The sequence below is a fragment of the Scomber scombrus genome, chromosome 15 (assembly GCF_963691925.1).
Source record: "Scomber scombrus chromosome 15, fScoSco1.1, whole genome shotgun sequence".
Classification (NCBI taxonomy): Eukaryota; Metazoa; Chordata; class Actinopteri; order Scombriformes; family Scombridae; genus Scomber; species Scomber scombrus.
In genome coordinates, this window is record NC_084984.1 from 10,652,207 (window position 1) to 10,673,023 (window position 20,817).

General features: G+C 39.2%; 1 protein-coding gene across 1 annotated transcript; it reads right to left on the minus strand.

Annotated features, from left to right (window-relative positions):
• Positions 1–7,842: 7,842 nt before the first annotated feature.
• On the minus strand, positions 7,843–15,096 carry zgc:73226 (uncharacterized protein LOC402792 homolog). Its single transcript, XM_062434573.1, has 6 exons — positions 14,886–15,096; positions 11,540–11,690; positions 11,202–11,283; positions 10,552–10,625; positions 9,538–9,684; positions 7,843–8,593 (listed from the first exon to the last, which is right to left on the minus strand). Exons 1-6 carry the CDS (start codon positions 14,926–14,928, stop codon positions 8,545–8,547), a joined length of 546 nt encoding a protein of 181 aa, XP_062290557.1. The 5' UTR covers positions 14,929–15,096; the 3' UTR covers positions 7,843–8,544.
• Between the last annotated feature and the right edge of the window lie 5,721 nt (positions 15,097–20,817).

Below are 20,817 nucleotides of genomic sequence, written 5' to 3' on the forward strand. Positions count from 1 at the left end.
CTTAGCACTGGGTGACATGTTCCTTCACCTCGAAGACTACAGGTACTTTAGTTTATTTATAAACAGCTCCAAACACTAACAGTGATCATGTTTTCACTCTTTGGAGAGTAGTTCCTTGTACTAAAGTTATTTGTAATGTACAATGTCAGGAGGTTGTGAAGATATGTAGCACAACAAACCAGCAAATCACTGTATATGGAACTGTGTACATGTAACAGCGTTCTGAAATTGAATGACCAAATAAATGTAATTGTAATCCGTCACATTTACTGGAAAAAATATGTAATAAAATCACAGTTACTAATCAAAATGTTGGTGATTACAATGGGCTTACATCCAGATATATTATTCTAGGTAAAGAGCCTATATCTAGAATATAACCTTCATTCTGTTGCTTGGCATTTGTGGCATAGTATAGTATAGGATGGCTTACAAGGAGCTGTCTCTACATCCAAACAGGCTCCATTCATTTGGCTGTGTGTGCTCAATTTTGTGCGTTTTCGATTCGTTCTCTTGTATGAATTTGCACCGCCTCTTGTCTGCCAGTCAAATTAATACACAGTGCTCTAAGTAACCTGAGTCTGTCATGCCTGCGACCAGGTAACCACGTCAAGGTGGATGGCCATGTCGTCGGACAAGAACACCATTCAATGCTGGAAATTAAACAACATTTTCCTAATGAAATCAGGAAAGGGATGTAACATCACTGGTCAGCGTAAAGCTTGTTTACCGGTGGTGAAAATGCTGTCAGCATTGAAGCGCTCCATGTCAAACCTTAGGAAACATCTACAGGTAAGTGTTGTCACAGTTTCAAAATGTTTGCTGGAAAAGTGTAATCAAAAAGTAATGTAAAGTTGCATTACTTTGATGTAGTAATTAAAATTATTACATTACTTATTATATTTTTAACAGGCTAACAAGTAATCTGTAACCCCCCCCCCCCATTCCCAGGCAAAGTCAGGAAATGAGGGCTCTGGAGCCCACGTCTTAACAAGCCGTGTTAACCGGCCAGCAGAGCTTCAGACAGGCTGGCTGACACGGCCTCCAGGTCGTCAGCATGTCTGGCACCGCGCAACTTGCCACATTTGGCAGGAATGAAGAGGTTCAGGTCTTGATGATGTTTGTTTTTCCTTGTTTCTTTGCCTGTTGCACCTTATTCCATGGATGAGTAACTACCATTAAGCACATGAAAGTACTGAATCAGTATTAATGATGTTTGAATCAGTCACTAATTCAGTAAAAGAAGAGTCTCAGTGGTTGCAAGATCCCACTTAAAAGCAATAACACTAGTATCTATAGCAACAAACAGCAGCAAATGAGTCATAGTTTCCATACGTCTCCCACAGGTGTTCCTTGTGGTTAGTTTGTATTCTGCTGCTTTGGTCTTTTGGTTTGTACTGATATGGAATCAGAGACAGGACACCCGGAGTTTTATCTGCCCTCTGATTGGCTTTCAGAATGATCCTTTACAGGCGTTCGGGTCCTGGATCAGAGAAAGCCTCACAGACCTCCATGCATGGTCTACAGCTGCAGCTGCCAGGAGCTCGACAGACCACATCAGTCTACTGGAGGACCTGGGCTGAGTCACATCATGGTGCGGTTGATGATGTCAGGCAATGACTGCTGCAGCTGGTTCAAAGATAAAACCAAACCCCAAATGTGTCTGACACCATCGCCTGACTATTTTTATTCATGATACTGATATGACAGAATCCTGAGACTGTGATATTCACACTCATGATTCAGATTCTCCTCATATGGTTGGCTGGTAACAGACACTAAAGATTATAGCATTGCTGTAATCACGATGACAACAAAATGACTTGTGTTACCAATGAATAATAAGCAGCCAATCTGAAATAGAGGACTGTTTGTGCTCTTAGAAGAGGTCTGGCAATTACCATTTTTCAAAATCTTTGAACCAAAAAGAAAACAAGACAAAATGGTAAGAAAAAGGGCTGATTAAAGGTTCGTAATAGGAAGCATGTGCTGGATTAATAACAAAACCTAGGAAGATGTTTTGCTGTATTCCAAGAGAGAGAAAAAGGAAACACGCACCTAACATTTTATTAATTTTACTTATTCTCTTCCAATCTATCCCAAGAGGAAATTTATTCTAGATTCTTGTCTAACTTTTGTGCGTTTCCTCCTTCTTGTAGTGGTTCAGGTTTCTTGCCCTAACTAATTACAAACACAGTTTTTGATCAAGTTCGAGTGTTTTTTGTTATTTTTCTTCTGCTATGTTATTATAGGATCTTTTATCAAGCTATGTGGATTTATTTTTCAATGGAAAGCTGTGCATGAATGTTTACTTATGGACTATATACTGTTTAGTAGAATTACTCCGGTAACACCAGCTTGACAGTAATAATTATTTTAGTCTTTAGCAGACCTGGTGAGAAGCTATTTTATTGGAATTGATAGCAGTTTGGAAAGCAAATTCTCTATTGCAAAATATTCTATACCATTTTACTCATTTGGTACACATAAATATATAACTTTTTACACCAATGTGCCATTTTCCAACATAAATGAAAATGATTTACCAATGTTGACCATGTAAAAAGAACTGTCTTATGTAAAAGAAATTACAGGATGTCAAGAAAATAATAATTGGATTCACCACATAAAGGTTCCTATTCACAAGAAATTCTTTCATAAAACGACTTACATCAGTGCTCTTGTGTTTGAGGAATGGACACAGACTTATACAACATAGCAAACCACAGCTGGAGGTGACCATAAGTCTCCTTGCTACTGCGCTGAGTGCTTATTACACTGTGGGATGCAGTGTCTTACAAGTTCTGCACTGTCTTACTTGATGAAGTTATGTAACAGCAGCCAGTCAGCAAGTCAAAGAGGTCTGATCCAACACCTCATTAAATCTGATGCATCTATAAAAAAACCTCACCTCTGTCTGGCAGAAGGAACTCACTCCAAAACCGAAATTACACTATTGAATTGCCTGAACTTTCAGTATTAGACAGACTGTAATGCTGAACCCAAGGCAGGGGTTTAATAAATGGACCCACATCCTGCAGCATATTTAGACTGCAAACTCTTGAGCCAAATTGGTATGTCATGGTGGATAAAGCTGTCGAGTTTCCTGGAATCGTCTAACACAGCATAGAGGACATGAATACAAATTATACATCAAATGTTATAGATCCAAAATTAATCAAAAAACTCATTCTGAGCTAATGTGGAACAGAACATTTTTAGAAATGAGGCATCGCTTATTACAGCTGTAGATTTATTTAGTCATTTGCCTTGAGGTAATCAAATTAAATTTGATGCAACATATTGAAACGTGAGCTAAAGTATTATTGTTGTTTTTTAAAAGACAAAAAAGAGGATTTCTCTAATTCTTAGAAACCAATCATGAAAACATTACAGGAAGAAGATGAAACCATTACCGTATTTTTAAAATTCCATCTACCTGACCATATCGCCCGCCTTCACATCTCTGTAAAATCATTCAAAATGGTTGTGGACACTGTAACATAAACCTGAATGCCCTTCTTATAAAAACACAGCCATTACGCTAGATTGATGATACGCGCACAAAGGTATTCTCAGAATAGTCTTCCTGTGATGGGGGAACATATCATTTCTAAAACAACAAAGTGGTTTCAGTGTCTCATTAAATGTCTCAGTATTATGCAACAGTACTCAATGAAGGCCCCCGCAAAGTAGCCGGTAGAAGTTGCGGTTGATGGCTTTTCCATGTGTGAACTGTAAGTTTATTCTCAGACCATTTCAGACTCTCCAGCTGCTCCTTCAGTCACACACACCACACCAGCTGGATGCATTTACACTCGCTCACTTCAGCTCAGTCTCACCTACACCTACACCTCACTCTGTGGATGGAGACTGCTGTAAATCAACACTGTAGATACTCGACACCAAGTTGACCATGCAGCTCTGCAAATCTCTCTGTTTTTCACATGGATACGCACTCAACACCTTTTATTCAACATTTTTTCATTTATTTCTTACCATTCTCTCTTTCCTTTTTATTATTTCATCTATCATAAACCAACACACACTCATCTTAAGTGCAGAAAATATGGTTTATTTGACTTGGCTCAGCATGTTCATAAAGGATATTTCCTAGCAAAAACGGTATCAAACAATTGCTTTGGGATCTGAGGAGTAAACACATCTAGAGAATATTGAGCTGCTTATTTACACAGTGCAAATAGCGCTGCATTGTGCTCCATTGAGTCTTATTCCAGGTGCTCTCATTAATCCTTGATATTTATGGAACATTGAAACCAAGCGTGTCTGGCTAGAAAGGTCTGCCATGTAGCGGGAAACAGCAAATTTATACATAGTCGGAAAGCACACTGGGTCATTTGTTCAGATACAGTACATTTCACACCCACATCTTTGCCAGGCTCACCCAGCATGATTGACTACAACGAGGAAGACAGAGGGGCGTGCGTAACAGAAGGAGGAGAGGTAAAAGAGCACGTGGAAACAATTATTGCCCCTTCCCAGTGTTTAATCTGGCACAGCAGATGCAAGGTGACATGCACGTGTTTGGGTACATGTTAGGAATAAGAAAAACAACTTTCATACTCTTTGCTCCCTCTGTTCCACCTCCATGCCTTGTCAGATATAAGGTTGATTAGTCAAATTGTTGCTGGGTTGTGGAGAGTGACGGAGAGTATGAAAAATGCAAGAATCTCTGTTCGGAATTGTTACCGGCAGGGATTTCAGTGTGCACACAGAATGTCAAATAACAAAGAGACACAGTGAACTCCCCACTCAAACATTAATTCTGTATTTATTGAAGCAAATATCAAATATTAGAGATGAATATGTTTATGCCGCATGAGCATAACTTTTAAGCCAGCAGAATGCAAATTTGCTAAAAAGTGGTTTGCTCTTGCGTAGGAGTGTTGGTTTGGTAAGCAGTATAATATGTTTGAGTTTTTGAGGGGGAGTATGTCATTCTGTAATGTGGAATTATAACATACTGTTCCTTATAATAAGTGTTTCATGAGGGGAAGTGGGCCACATGTGGTAAAATGAAGTTACTTGATATGGCAGCTCAAATTAGTGACCTTGTTTGAATGTTAAGGTACTGACTCCGTGCCAATTCAGCAGAATTCCTTTGTTACATCCAAACTCTTTGAAACTGGACTCTGTTTCCTGTCTAGCAGTATAGGAGAAGGAAGATAATGCATTTCCCAGAGAGGCAGATGTCCGATCTCCAAAGTGAGGTTCAGGAAATGAACAGATTTCTTCCACATTGTCCCAGCCTCAGTCTCCCTTACCTTCAAGAGTTAGTAGAGACGAAGCATAAGGATAGGATTTGGATTTTCTTTCGTGACACCAAATGCTCAGACTCATGCTTGTCACCATATTCCACATGTATCTAAAAAAGGCTTTAATTTAGCCTTTACGCTCGGAAATTCACATATGGCATTTAAGGCTGGCCAGTGTGGTAATTGTCCCCTTTTTGGAGAGGATATTACAGGGTCGACAGATCTTAACACAGGCCCCTGCTATGAAGAAGTCACTAAGGTTCACAGCAACAGGGTGTAAGAACATGGTGATTTACAGCAGCCTGTCCCACCTGTGACTGCTTGTTTGCCCCAGGCTGAGGATACATTTTATGGTGGTTGAATCAAGGACAGTCTATAGGCCAAAATTCATGGGTTATAGGATAATTCTAGTTTATTATAACATACTCATCAAAGCAATTGGAAATGATCAGACAGGTTGTAAAACCTAAAGTGAGTGAACCCAGCAGTTATCCCTCATCTAACAGGAAAGCTGTGTATACAACAATATGTGAGGTCAAAGTTGGTCTGTAAACTGTAATGGTCAGTTTTTGCTTCCATATACATTAAGTCTGACTAACACAGAGGTTTGTTTAAGCTGCGTCTGACTGTTTGTGTTTCTTTCCCAGACCTCAGCAACTTTGTGAGTACAACGTTTTTCATTACTGATAGGAAAAAAGGACTACAAGTCTAATAGTGTACAGCAATGCTAGGAGTTCTGTGAGGCTGCACTTTGCTTTGAGCTTAATGATAACATCAGCATGTTTACAATAACAATGCTAACTTGCTTATGATTAGCATGTAATGTCTACCACATTCACCAAGCATGCTAACATTTGCGCCCCCCCCCCCCCTCCTTAGAAGGTTGTTTGAGGTGAATTTTCCTTTTTCTTTCCAATTTGAATCGAGGATCTGTGAATAGAGGATGTTGCGTGATGTACAGGTTGTAAAGCCCACTGAGGCAAATTAGTGAGTTGTAATATTAGCCTTAACAAATAAAAATGTAATAATAAAAATGACGATTTAGCGTGAAACACAAAATAAAGTTGAAAGCTTGGGAATGCAATTACTTTCCAGGTATTTGACCCTAAACCAAAGTATTGGCCTTAAGTCATCCTGTGGGGAATATGAATGTCTGTGAGACATTTCCAAACAATCTATCCAATAGTTATTGAGCAATTTCACTTAAATGTCTCAGAATTGTCGTGCTTAAGGAAAAGTCAGCGGATCACTAAACTCAGAAGGATACCATACCTGGGAATCATGAATGTCTTTACCACATTTCATGCCAGTTGATGTAGTAGATCTTTTGCTGGATAAAAGATCAGGGGATCATTAAAGGTAGCCTTGGCTTTATCCTCCAAGGACCATGAATGTCTGTACAAAGTTCCATGACAATCTATCCAATATGTGAGTCTGGAGCAAAGTGGTGAATAATAATAAATAAATAGGACAGATTTTACATGTGATAAATAGTCATTTTGTTATTTCACTCAAACTTTAATCGCACAACATGAATGAGTGGATGGCAGTCAAGGATGATGAATGGGCATTTGCAAAGCATTTCATCTGCCAACACAGTGCTTCTGTTTGTTCCTCGTTGTGTAGAATTGATGCCAAAACATGTACTAGTAACTAGGTTCATAGTTTTCATGTGTGTGGGTGTGGGTGTGTTACGCGTGGATGTCTGAGAATGGAAACCAGGTGCTTGGTGTTGCCAAGGCAGGCTTGTTGTTGCATCGTCAGCTTGGTGTGTCTAGAAGGAGCTTAACAAGCTCAACAGGACCCCTCACATCAAACACTCCGCTAATGGCTGATAAACTCATTGGGCTCGGTCAGGCCGGACAACAAATGGGCACGTTTACGTTCATGGCAGCACAGCAAAACCTCAGTTTACTTCTCAGGCCCTCCATTCATAATCCAGGCCAGCTATTCATGAGATGTTAAGAGGAAACGGGTCTCTGGTTTATGGGAAAGCAATAAAATGTAAAATCCTTGACTGGTCAAAGCAGCAGCTTGTTAAAAAAAAGACAAAAGGAAGACTTATATGTGAGGTAAGAATGACAAAGGCAGATGGAGAGAGACAGGCTGCTCTGATGCCATAACATGTCTGGGTACGGTTAGACAACAGCCAGAGTCATCAATGATGGAGACAGTTAAAAAAACACCAGTGAAATACACACCAGAGGGCTTATCAGGGTAAATCAACAAAGTGATTAGGAGTGATTCATCTCTTATGGAAACACGGATAAATTTTAAACAGATGCTGTGGTTCATTTGCAGGTTGTTAACAACACAGTAGGTTGTAACAGTTTTTCCTTCTAGTTTTCAATGATTTGCCAACAAATAATCTCCATTGTAAAGTAGCACAAGACTAAAAATATATATTGAAACTGTATACATGACTGCTTACTTCAGCAAATCTTTGTGCATTGCTGGCTGAAAATGCTTCACTTTCTCTGCATTTACAAAATGAGATCAACATGTGTCCAACAAACACTGCTAGAATGAGTGCGGAAGAGAAAGAATAAAAGACCCAAGAGGCACATTAAGGTTTTGAGGAGTGAAGTTTAATCGGATCATGATTGTCTTTGTCGAAGGTCAAATATTTAATTGGTTTATGGGACAAGCACAACCAGAGCAACTCCTACATTCACTCAGCCAACTAAAACTCTACATTTATACACCGTCAGAGCAGAAAAACCCCAAGAACCACTTTAAGAAGCACAGTCTCACAGAGGATTGTTACTTTTGACAAATGACAGACATTTTGCTTTTGCAAAGTTTGGGGCGAAAGGCTACCACATATTATCTTTCTCATTTCATCTGAGCACACTGTTCCCAACTAACGGTTTTCATCTCCTATCAATGGAATTTATTGTTCTAGCCAGGTAAAACTCTCATTCTCTCCTTTCTCTTGGGCAATCTCTCTGATTATGCTTTAGCTGGTTGAGATCAGTGTTACTCTCTGGGAGAGTAAAAGTGACCTCAGTCTGACTCATTGGTCGGCATCCATCCGCTTCCCAGAGCCCTACAACATGCACAGACTGATAGAGAGGCTGACAGAAGGACAGAGTGGCAAAGTGCTGTTGGGTAGACAGACGTACAGATGAACAGAGAGACAGATAGCCTACAGACAGGCAGGGTGCTATGGTTGCCCCATGACGAAGAAGGAGGGAGGCAATTTAGAGAGGGTGTGACCTTACTGGCCAGACTGTTAGCAACAGGGGCAATGGACTATAAAACGACATCACAGCGTGCTGGTTGTGGAAGCAGCTAATCGCTTTCCTATGTAGATCCTAGAAAGAGAAAACAGAGACAAATTGTTAATTGGCTATTCACCAAATACTGATTGTCATCATAATTGCAATTATGATTTAACAACCGTAAGTGGGCAAAGCAGGTCTGTCAAGCTTTGGATTTCTCAAAATGTAGAAGCAGTGTAGGAGCAATACTCTGCATATTAAGAGGGAGGGAAGCCTTCCGAACAACACAAGTGCAAACGTGTAAGAAATTGTGTTTATTTGCTCTAATGTACGCTGCAGGCATGCAGTAGCAACTGAGCGTTACTTCTTAGGCCAAGGAGCACATCATTAACTGACTATATTAGTTTGTGGGGTTACAGGTGATGTTAAAAATAGTCCTCTACACTAGCAAAATGCACTGTGTAGTATTTTCTACCTGTGTAACATATATATATATTATATTATATATATTGGATATGGGAAAGTTTACACTCCAACAACCCCAGCCATTAAGTGACCCAAGATTGAAAAAATATCAGTTAAAAGTTTTACATACTAGTACTAATTAGCTCTATATTCCAATACAAGATCAATGCTATTCCTTTCATGTCTTATGGATCACCAACTGGTGAGGACACTGACTTTTCCCTGTAACAAGCAGCTATAGCCGATACAACACTTTCTTTTTTAAAACTAGTCAGCTTGAAATATTAAAAAGTCAGCCAAAAACCCTTGGCTTGAATAAACGTTAGCTTGACACTTAACGCTATAATCTGCCAAAAGAAATAGCCGTCTGCTTTTGTTTACTGCTGTGTGAAACTGAAGACCCATTATTTAAAGATTACCAAGAATTTCAATTGGTAGCCACTGTTATCATCATTAACTGCATGTCCAAGAGCTGAAATCTTGTCAGGAGTAACTAAGGGCACAGGGCTACTTAATCTAAAATGACAAAAGGTGAGTCTATGCATGTGTTAGTATGTGTGTATGTGTCTCACCCGACTCCAAGTGTGAGCAGGTGTGAAGCCAGCAGTGAGGGAACAAGAATGAGGAGAACATCGGAGGAGAAGATGCCCCTCTTCATCACCTCTGTCTTCCTAACACTGAGGGAGCCCTGCTGCTTCGGGTGCTGAAACACAAACTCTCTGCAGAGGCAGGAGAGAGAGAGACAAGAGGACGAGGAGCCAGAGATGAGAGACACAGAGTGAGGGAAGATGGAGAGGGGGGAAAGAAAAAATAAACAGAGATAATGAGAACCCAAGAGAGAAGACCGAGAATGCAAGAAAGGTAGTCCGAGACCATGAAGACCTACTACCTGTCAAATAGACTTATTGTATTGCAGCAGATTAAAAAGGTATAAAAAAGTGTTGCAGTGTAAATAAAAAATAGGGTGACTCACATAAGTCTCAATATTCAAAGGTATAATCCATACATTTTTAACTTTGTTAGCATCATTTTTACATTATTGACATAAAAATGTTTCTTTAGTTGAATATATATTTAGATTTCTTCACAAACAACACTATAGCTGTGCTGGTTTTCAAGCAACCTTGCTGGGAGACGACCAAAACTCACTGCATCTGGTTGTTGTTGGCCAATTGTAACGTCACAAAACAATGTGTTGATTTTACATTTCTGTTTGTTTACAGATTAAACAAACAAGATAAAGCTTGATAATTTACGGGCACTGGTAGGTGGTCTTTTGGACTTTGTGCAGAGCTAGGCTAGCTGTTTCTCTCTGCTTTCAGTCTTTTATGTTAAGCTAAGCTAATCACCACCTGGCTCCAGCTCCATGTTGAAAAGACAACATGAGAGTGGCTTTGATTGAAACTCTCACAGAAAGCAAATTTACTAAGATGTAATTATTTGAAACGTATAAATATCTATAACTATATACCTCTAAAAATCTATGGATGTGATATATATAGGCCTTTATACTATACATTATAAAGTATTGCAGTTAACACAATGAAGTTACATAAAATACATTGTTTCAAAGGAGCTGCTCTTACTTTGGTGGCATATTTTCAGGTCTACTGGACCAATCCCACACCCAGTCAGTGTCCACCCGCCGATCACTTTCCTCCTGTTCACAGCAAGACGAAAAGGTCAGATGATGTGTCATAGCAATAAAATAATATGAGGTAAAGCAGATGAGAAAAAAATCAGTATAGAGAGAGTAAAGTGTTAACTTGATATTCATAAACATCTGGAGTCATGTAAATATTTAGAGGAAATGTCAAACAGCACCCGATTTAGCAAGAAGAAGTTGCTCAAAAAGTGAAAACAACTTTGACTTTTTCTTGGATGAGAAGGAGGGAGAGAGATGAATCGATGAGCAAGTCTCATGTTTCTCCCTGTGGATTTTTAAACTATACTAAAATGAATGGAAGTGAGTGACTGGCTGAAAATTAAAACATTAGTATAATAGTCCCTCTGTGTTTTGGTTAATGGTAAAACAATGTAAAATTTACTGCAGTGTAAGTACGTTACATGTGATTTGTTGATAGTTGGACTTAATCATAGATCATTTAACAACAAAATTAAATGTCTGACTTGATTTTTTTCACATGCATCTGTTTTGCATATATTCAAATACAACCATTGTAGAAATCATCTGATAGACATTCAACTTTTGTATGTAATTCCAGTAAATGCGAACCTGTATGGTAACACAGTCACTGTCCTGCTCACTGGAAGGTCTTGGAGAACCAGTGGACTGTGGAGTCAACACCTGTGGGGGACTGTGGACGACAAACAGGCAATTAAAATGTACCATCAGTCTAAAAATATGGACAGCCTGCACAACACTACACTTCTGTTGAAATGAACAACAAAGCAGAGAAAGCACATTGTGAAAAACAACCAAAGTTCCACTGAGCACAGAACGAAACTCATTACTGTGCAAATGATTTTTTTTTTTTACACCTCACTGTATAGCTCAAACCCCAATACCTCAGAACAGAAAACAAAGAATACACAAACAATTGTCATCATTACCTGTCTTTACTCCTTTCACACTCGAGCTGTGCCTCCAGAAGGATTCTCTCCAGCTCCCCCTGCAGGGCGGAGGAAATGCTGTCCTGCGGCCCCGTCAGACTCTCCCTGCGGCTCACGGCTGCAATCAGCTCCTCCAGCTCGACCCAGGAGCCTGATGACGAAACAATACAAGCAGCAGAGTTTGTAATGATGCCTGAGCAGGAAGCATAGAAGGCAAGACAATGGTAAGGCTTCATGAATTATACCCTGTAGTGAGACAGAGAGGAGTCATGATGAGGAAAAGTAAACATATTTACATTGACATGCCACACAAAAGTCATTTTATTTGACTGAGCAGTTTTTCAATATTACTGCCCTTCAGTTAAATCATACTGTGGGGATATTTGCACAGAAGATACAAGGTGTTTGAATGATTTCATTATGATTTAAGGCGGAAATGCATTTAAGTTCTCATACAAAAATGCCTATTTTAATTTATTGTTGATGCCCCGGGGACTCATTTTGATGTTAAGTATCTACAGATATTGTAATTTATATTTGTATGTAATTTTTAAATATATTTCTCTTTTACACATATTTTTAAAATGGCAAGTTAATTTGAATAGGTTACTTTGTTCAAATTAAACAAAATCATTTTTTTGAATTCTGTTACCATTTCTACATTTTGATGAGGTTTGAGGCTAAATGATAATTTAATTTAATTTAAATTATATCATATATATTTTTTAATCTAAAAACTACCCAAATAAGTTAGTAGCATTATTAGAGAATTAATTGATTTTCTGTCCTTTAATTGATTATATCTGAGCTTTTTCAGAAATAATGCTATTTGTATTTGTTTTTTAATTTGCTTTAATACAAAAATAAAAATCAGACCACAAAAAAATAAATAAAAAAGCAACTTGAGAAGAAAAACCCATGTGCCCCAAACCAAACTCTTTATAATTATCAGGAAATCTGTTTGGCTCCAAACTAATGAATATTTCTTCTCACAAGTTTCCTCAATGGATTACCAAAGAATTTGACTCTCTCTCAAAACACACAGACCCTTAAAAACAAACTAGAAAAGTAAAGTTAAAAGTCAAAAGATGGATTGTACAAATGGCAGCCCTGACTGCATGTAGGCAACACATGAACATTTGTTGGTGTTGGGCTGGTTACAAGTGGGTGGGCATCTTCATTCTTCATAACATAATAAATATCAATACCAGATAAATATATTTATTAATGGCTGAAAATGCCTGATTTTTTTTGCATTAGGTGCATTACATTAATTGGGTCTATTTTGGTTTGTTTCAGTGTATATTATATTGTTCAAATTATTGTTGTTTTTTTAAAAATCATGCCAACTCGTTTCAATTATTTCCTTGTTTTTTTTCAAGCAATTACTGACAAACTTTATTATCTCCAAGTAACTCATTGTATTCCATTTCTGAGCCTCAGAATGATGATTGTTTTTGCCAGAAAGATTTTAATATAGTGATGCTGGTTTCATATATCACAGAGCCCGAATACAGACAATGTTGTTGCTTTGGCATTGAGGGCACAGGCATGTGTTGTTGTGTGGTGACGTATCGTGACTTATAAGCAGCACCATGGGATGTCCTGACATGACACAAGATGACGTGAGCGACGTTGAATGCAGGATGAACAACAAGCTCATTTACACTCACTGAGAACTTTATTAGGAACACCTGTGCAAGCTAATGCAATCCAATACAACAGCTCTGCCATCCATTCTACTCTCACGAGGCTTATACATCTTCAGTTTTTGTTGACATTGTCAGAAAGGTGATAATCCTACTTTATGTTTATTATTGAGGTCGTAGCATGTGGTGGTGTACTGTAGTACCTTATATGGACAGGTGTCCTTGATATTTTTTTCAACCCCTAAACATACAGGAGGGCGGCTCTGCCATCCATTCTACTCTCACGAGGCTTATACATCTTCAGTTTTTGTTGACATTGTCAGAAAGGTGATAATCCTACTTTATGTTTATTATTGAGGTCGTAGCATGTGGTGGTGTACTGTAGTACATTATATGGACAGGTGTCCTTGATATTTTTTTCAACCCCTAAACATACAGGAGGGCGGAAAAACAAAGAACGAGAGCTATTAATGGATTCTGAAAACAAACACGCGGATGAATGAATGGACACAGTGGTTCACTGGGTACATGAGCAGGAAGAGATTTACACATGCACACACACACAAACACATGCACGCTGGCGTGTATGGCGTGCACACACCCACAGCCAAACAGTAGGGCAGGGCTAACTCGGGCTGACAGCATGCTTGCTTACGTAAGGTCTTATTTCTGTTAGAGATTAGCCATTCACCCTCTCCCTTCCTCCCTTGTTTTTGCATCTCTTGTCATGTTGTCTCTGACACAAGCAGCATTTACAAAATATCAGCACCTCATCTGCCTACCAAAGTATCCTTCCCTCTCATCTGAGCTCTTTAATCTTCCTTTTTGCGGGTTTATGACACTGTGTAATCACACAAACAGCAGCAGGGGGTAGAGACATGAGTGGGCAAAGTGCTGGATGGAGGGAGGGCAGAGCGGGGAAACTGTGCCATTGCCCTAGTTATTTTTTTTACAGAGGGGAGTTGTGACATAACAACTGACTGACTTATTTATCCGTCGCCATTCTGCAGTACTAAATCAGTTTCTATGCTGCAATCCTGTACACGTTCATCTGTACCACACTGCCAAAACAGCTTTATGTAATGTGGACAAGAGCTGGATGCTAAATGACTCAATGAAGTGCAGCACAACAGATTCCTTTTTGCTCTTATGAATGAATGCAATGTCCTGCTCCCCGTAACACTGTCTCCACGTTTTACCCAGCATCCTATGTGCTCAAGCAATGTGCATACATCACACTGGAGCTATAAGCTTCAGGAAATCTCCACAGCTTAATTGGTTTACAGTGATACAAACAGGTGAGTCAGGGAATCCATTAAACTGGCAGTGCTTGTTTTGTTTCTCTGTGGCATCCTCTCACACCTGCTTTAAGTCTGACAATGCAGTTAGTATCATGTGTCTCCACAGATGAGCAGCTGTGGATATCTGCACATCAGCCCTGGAAACACACTGAGCGCATGAATGGGGTTCATTGTTTTTTTGTTTACATAGGTGATGGGTATTTGCACAAGCTTAAAAACAGAATTTAGATCAATCTATGCACATATACAGTAGGCTGCAGCTTTAGTCATGATCTATTGTAGCTGTCTCATAGCTTCATATGAGCAAAAACATCCTGCTGTAAAGGCACATAAACAAATACATGTCATGACACTGCAAAACAACAACGGCCTGGTCCATGTACCACCATCACTCACCGTAGAGTCCGTCCTCTGGTGTCTGCGAGCCGGACACAGACATGCTTGAACGCCGGGGGGCTGGGGCTGGAGATCGGAGAGATGCTGACACTGACCGAGGAGGACAAGCAGGTGGAAATGAGTCGCAGCCCTGTACGCTTTTCCCCCTCAATCACTCTTGTGTTTGTTGTAGTCTAAATAAGGACACCGGGCACCGACGCAGCGCTAATCCGACTCCCCACCCCTCCCTCCCAGCATCACCTCCCCCCTCCCCCCTCCCCACGTGTTCGGAGGGAAGAGGTAAACAAAACAAGCTGTGAGCTCAGCAGGTAAAGAGCCACACCAACAACGAGCAGCAGTGGCTGTGTGTGCCCTGAAAAATGTCCTTTATCCCATTTATTTTCTAAAGTGGACACAAAACAAACACACGTGAGTTCCAGTTGACCCAATAAACCCTCACTTCTGATTGAAAAATGTGGTCGATTTAGATGCTTATATAAGAAACAGAGGCTTACACTGTAATACATTTTTGTAACAGACATTTGAAAATAAACTACACAAACCCCAAAGCATCACTGAAGTCTAAGCTATACATACCTCAAATGTTCTTCCAGCTGACTGCTGGAGATGTTACATCATCTATTTGGAGCTATTACAAAATAGGAGTTAAGCAAGGAGGTCATTTTATTTAAAGATATAGAGAGGTACATCTTTCGAATAAGGCACCCAGTAAGGCAGTTGGTATTTAATTAATAAATGCTTGTGGGTTTCATACTTTTTAAAGAGGTACCAAGTCCAGAGTTATAAATGTTAATAAAGAAGAGATGCTCTGCAGGTTTTTGCAGAGGGTTATTGGTCCATTTGAGTGTCTACTTGATGAATAACTGTCAAAACACATAAATCAGTCAACAATTGGTAAGTCCAAGAAAAATACTGAGGACATGAACTCAGTGTCCTCAGTATCAGCTACAGCCCTGAGCATATCATGCAGATTAGGTTACTTTAATACTACATCATTGTTTTGCAAGTTGATATTACATAGCATTATATTCTCTGATAATAATGTGCACACATTTCCACTCCTTTGGCAGCACAATACTTTATTAAGTGCCTCAACAGCCATGTCTGTGAAGATTCTCAGTCATCCAAGTCATGGTTATCTGAACAGGGTTGAATCAATGGCATATGGACTTGGTTGTAGATACCAAGCCCTCAGGAAAAGTGCTAAACTTTGAAGCCAATCTGACATAGTGGCCAAGCCTTGTAATTACAACGTCACGTGATGCTATTGGGGCCCAAAAAGACGTTTCCCATAGACTTACATTGTAAAAGAGACGTCTGTAAATCAGCAGTTTCATTTTTTTAAGCATCACAACCCCCGTAAAATGACTCGTTTCCCATGGATGTATTGGGCCCATAGCATGTGCAGCATGTTAGGGTATCCACAAACTTTAAGTGCAAAATCAAGTTTGAATGAATTTGAAATGACCCACAATTCATTCGAATTCATTCGAATATGCACTACCCTCCCTTGCGCATGCCAGGCTAAGTGTGAATAATATGCAGTCAAACAAGGCTGTACATTTGGTGCTGCTCCGCTCCTCTGTGCCTCCGCCTCCACTGGAAGACAGCTGCCTTTTACACAGTCGACAAACAGTCTTATCTTTCTCTCTCTATCTATGCTCCTTAACGTATGCTTCACTGGCTGGTGACTGTTGGCGCAGTCCAAAAAGGCCAAGCACAGCTTACACAGAGACCAGTGCTTTACTTTGATGCAGTATTTATGCACTGAAAACTAGTGGACTTGTAAAGCAACCTGCAAGCAGGCAACCCCACAAAATCATGCATATGTGCCCCCAAGAAAGCTGTCTGAAAACAGTTGACACTAACCACAAAACCACAAACAAACAAAAACAAAAACAAATGGATGCAACCCAAAGGGCAAACACCACTCAGGGGGGAAAACCCTGCATAAAAGCATATCAGAACAATAAAAACCAACCTTCTGCAAGGCACACGACAATCCAATATTAGTTCAGAACCAAACATTTCCTGCAGAAAAACACATGGTGTGTCTCCCAAAAACCAGAGCTAAAACAGAGCTAAATCAAAGCAAAACCAAACACCAAAACTGCCCAGGCCACAAAACACACAGCCCAAAAGCCAGCATGCACCTGGACCAAATCACCTCATCTGCTGCGCAAACACACCATACACCCAACTGCTCCCTGAGGCACAAAACTTTTTAACAGACTAACCCGAATGGACAAGCCCCCATTTGTTATGACCTCGCTCGACTGACCACAACAAAAGAGAGACATATCATGTTAAAGTTTAAAAAAAGATAGTTTATTAAATCAACATAAACAAAGAAACTAAATATTTATGTGCTCTATTTGTATTTCCATATAATCAGTTGTGTAATGCGCATGAGTGGTGGATATGTATGTGGGTGTTGTGCATGCATAAAAGCTAAGTATAACAAAACTAAAGCAACATAACTAAATCAAAATGGTTAACTGAAGGGGAGAGCAGAGAGCTGCGTGCAACGAGCAGTCAGAGTGAGAGAAGAAGATATCTCACTCGTTACCGAATTTGGAGACAAAAGCAGGTTCTTGTGTTCTTATGCAGAGGCCTGTAGCACACATGTTCAGGTGTAGGCTGCATAGTTTCCCCTGGCGTGAGAACAATGGATTGACAGGAAAACAGTGCTGTAGTAGATTTGGAGTTACATGTGTATTTTATGTTACATCTGGACACAAATCACATGTCCTGTTGCATTGTACGCTAAAAAGTAAGGCTTTACTCGGTAGTGTAACTACTCCATAGCAAACTTAAACATTGTTTTGTTTGGTTGTAGGAGATTAAGGATTGCTTGCTTGAGGCTGGGAACAAGTGTTCCAAATTCCTCTCCAAATTCTGCATGAATACAACAGTAACTGTGCTGTAGTGAAGTACACGTCATTTATTTGTTAGATTCATGGGTGGATTATGAGACAATGCCCCCCTGGGCACAGGCATTTGAAAGGTCCCTCTCATGGAGCTCTGTGTTGCAGAACAAATTAAATAAACATTTAACAAAAGTGACATGTCATGGAGAGATACTCAATGTTATTGTTAAATAAGCTTCATATAAAAAGCTTTGGTATAGTGTCACCCCTACTCCTTTCAATATAAAAGTGGTTGTGAGTATGCAATGACAACATTGTTATCCATTTGCCTATTTAATTCTTGTTCACTGCATCTACAATTTATGCTGTAAAAGCCCTTAGGAATAAAAGATGTGGGAAGGTTGTGGTGTTTTTTGTGTTTTATTTTGGTTGTGTTTGCTTCTCTAAGTCTGCATTTGAAAACATACAACATGATGTTATAATTCTTTATATCTGTAGAAGGTTCTCAGCACTAACCTGTTGTTGATATGTCAGCCACCAGCAGATGTTAATTGGGACACATCATCAATCGTGCCTTTTATTTACAATACACTCTCTGCTGAGGCAGGCCCACCACAGGCTGATCAGACCTGTTTGTGCGTTCCTTTTTCTCTTGGGGCCCAGCTGGGGTCTTTCCTCTTCATCCACAGCCACTGGCTACAGTGTTCTGTGGTCTCTGATGCTTGCTTGATAGCTCGGCTGCGGATTCCCAGTTCCTTCAGAAGCCTGATGTTGTTACAAAGCCCCGCCAGCCAACCTCTACTGGACAAATGCTTGCTCACCTGCCTTCTTGTTCTGCATCACTTGCCATCTCAGCATACCGCAAACTTTTTCTCTCATTTGCTTCATCGAATAATAGTGCGTAATAGCGCTTTGTAAACTAAGTTGATCATTAAAGGAATGTTCAAGGTTTTTGTTGAGAGTCAGATAAGAAGATTGATACTTTCATGTGTGTCCATTTGGAGCTGTAACAAATAGGTGATTGACAGAAAATGAATCATCAACTATTTTGATAACATTTCAATTAAATGTTTTGAGTCATTTTGATTTCTCTGATTCCTCTGAATTGTGAGTATTTTCATACAGTGGGTTGTAGACTATTGCTCAGGACAAAACATTTTAACATCTAACTCTAACACAAATGAGCGTACTTTGCAAAATGTAACACTTACTACTACTACTAATACTACTACTACTAATAATGATAATAATAATAATAATTTTAAATAATTGTAAATACGTTTACAAAGTGCTTTGATGGACAAAGCAAAAGCAAAGTACTCAGAAGTCAACATAACAACAAAAAGCCAAATAAAAGCAAGACAAAATTGAGGTGAAGTTGATGAATTTAAAACGAAGCAGAAATAGAGCAGAGAGAAGACATAGAGCAGAGATGGTAAAAGAGATTAAAGACAATACAAACATTAAAAGATGTAAATATGAATAAATACAAATAAAAAGAATAAAAGCAATAAAAAGATGACATCACATAAAAGCAAGTCTAAAAAACTGGGATTTAAGAAGTCATATAAAAGAAGTCACTGATTCTGTGAACCTCATCTCTCCAGGAAAGTCGTTCCAAAGGCGAGGGGTCATGGTCACCTTTTTCGTCTTAACTTTGGAACGGCTAGAAGGGCCCACCTGAGGGCCTAAGGCTACAAACTGGCTCTTATGGGGTCAACATAGCTGCTATGTAGCTTTGAGCCGGACCCAGACGTGCTTTAAAAGTAATCAGTAAAATATTCAAATTAATCAAACAGGGAGCCAATGGAGAGAAGCCAGGATTGGGGTGATGTGTTGTCTGTTAAAACCAGTAACCGAGCTGCTGCATTTTGAATTAGTTGTAGGCGAAAGATTGACTTTTAGATTATGCCAGAAAGGAGGGAGTTACAGTAATCAAGTCTAGACAAAACAAGCTCATGAATGACTTTTTCCATTTCAGAGTATGAGAGCATTGGTTTAATTCTGGGAAATGTTCTTATTCTAAGGAAGCAGGACAACTTTTTTGAATTGTTGTATAAAGGTTAAATCTGAATCAAATTGTACTCCCAAAATCCTAACAACAGGCTTTAAATCAGCAGACAATTTGGACCATGGCCAATCTCAATAAGACTGAGAGGATTTGGGGGACTGAACAATATAGCTTCTGATTTTGAGTTGAAGCAAATTTTGTGACATTCAAGAGTTCACTGAGGCAATCTATAACCGCAGCTAGGCTTTTTGGGTCATTAGGTCTCACGGGAATATCTGTGTGTCGTCTGCGTAGCAATGAAAAGAGACATTGTGATGTTGGATGACTTGGCATATAGATAGAAAATAAACTTGTACTTAAAATTGAAACTTGCATTACTCTGCAGGTAATGTAAGTTGCAGAAGATGAGTAATTACCTATGGTGACTGAGTGGGTTCTGTCTAAAAGGTAAGAATAAAACCAACTGAGTGCAGTGTCCTTGATGCCAACCCAGGATTTAAGACAGTCAATTAAAATGTCATGATCTAGCACTCAGGTCTAAAATAATTAAAATCCTCTCTGTTGGCTGTTGAAAGGAGGTCATTAGTTACCTTCAGGAGGGAAGTTTCTGTGCTATGTAAATCTCTAAAACCTGACTAAAACTTCTCAAAGGTGTTATCATATTATGACACATAAAAACCACTTGAAACCACTTTTTCTAAAACTTTTGTTTAGATATCGGCCTAAAATAGTTACACATTATGACACATCTCTTGTGAGGCATCACTTTAATGAACACAGAGAGTGGGTGATTGAATTCTTGGGTTAGATTGATTTGCTAAAATTAAGAAGGATGCTCTTACTTCTTTAAATGCCTTTTAATAATTCTTAATCGCATCTTTACAGATTCAAAAATTCAAGATACAAAATACATGTAAACCTGTGTTTTTTTTGTTCCTTTCTCCTACAGTCTCTATTTAATTCCTGGGTGGATTTGTTTAGTTTAGTTCTATTTGACTTTTTGTCTTTGTAGGGAGCGATAGAGTCCAGGACAGTCTGAAAGGTGTGATTA

What these genes read in the sequence shown, in the direction of transcription:
- zgc:73226 (XM_062434573.1), bottom strand. Translation starts at nt 14,928, where the DNA reads ATGTCTGTGTCCGGCTCGCAGACACCAGAGGACGGACTCTACG. An exon ending in GTGACTGTGTTACCATACAG is followed by an intron (nt 10,626 to 11,201) that starts GTTCGCATTTAC and finishes TGCTGTGAACAG; the next exon opens with GAGGAAAGTGATCGGCGGGT. An exon ending in CTGCTCACACTTGGAGTCGG is followed by an intron (nt 8,594 to 9,537) that starts GTGAGACACATA and finishes TTCTCTTTCTAG; the next exon opens with GATCTACATAGGAAAGCGAT.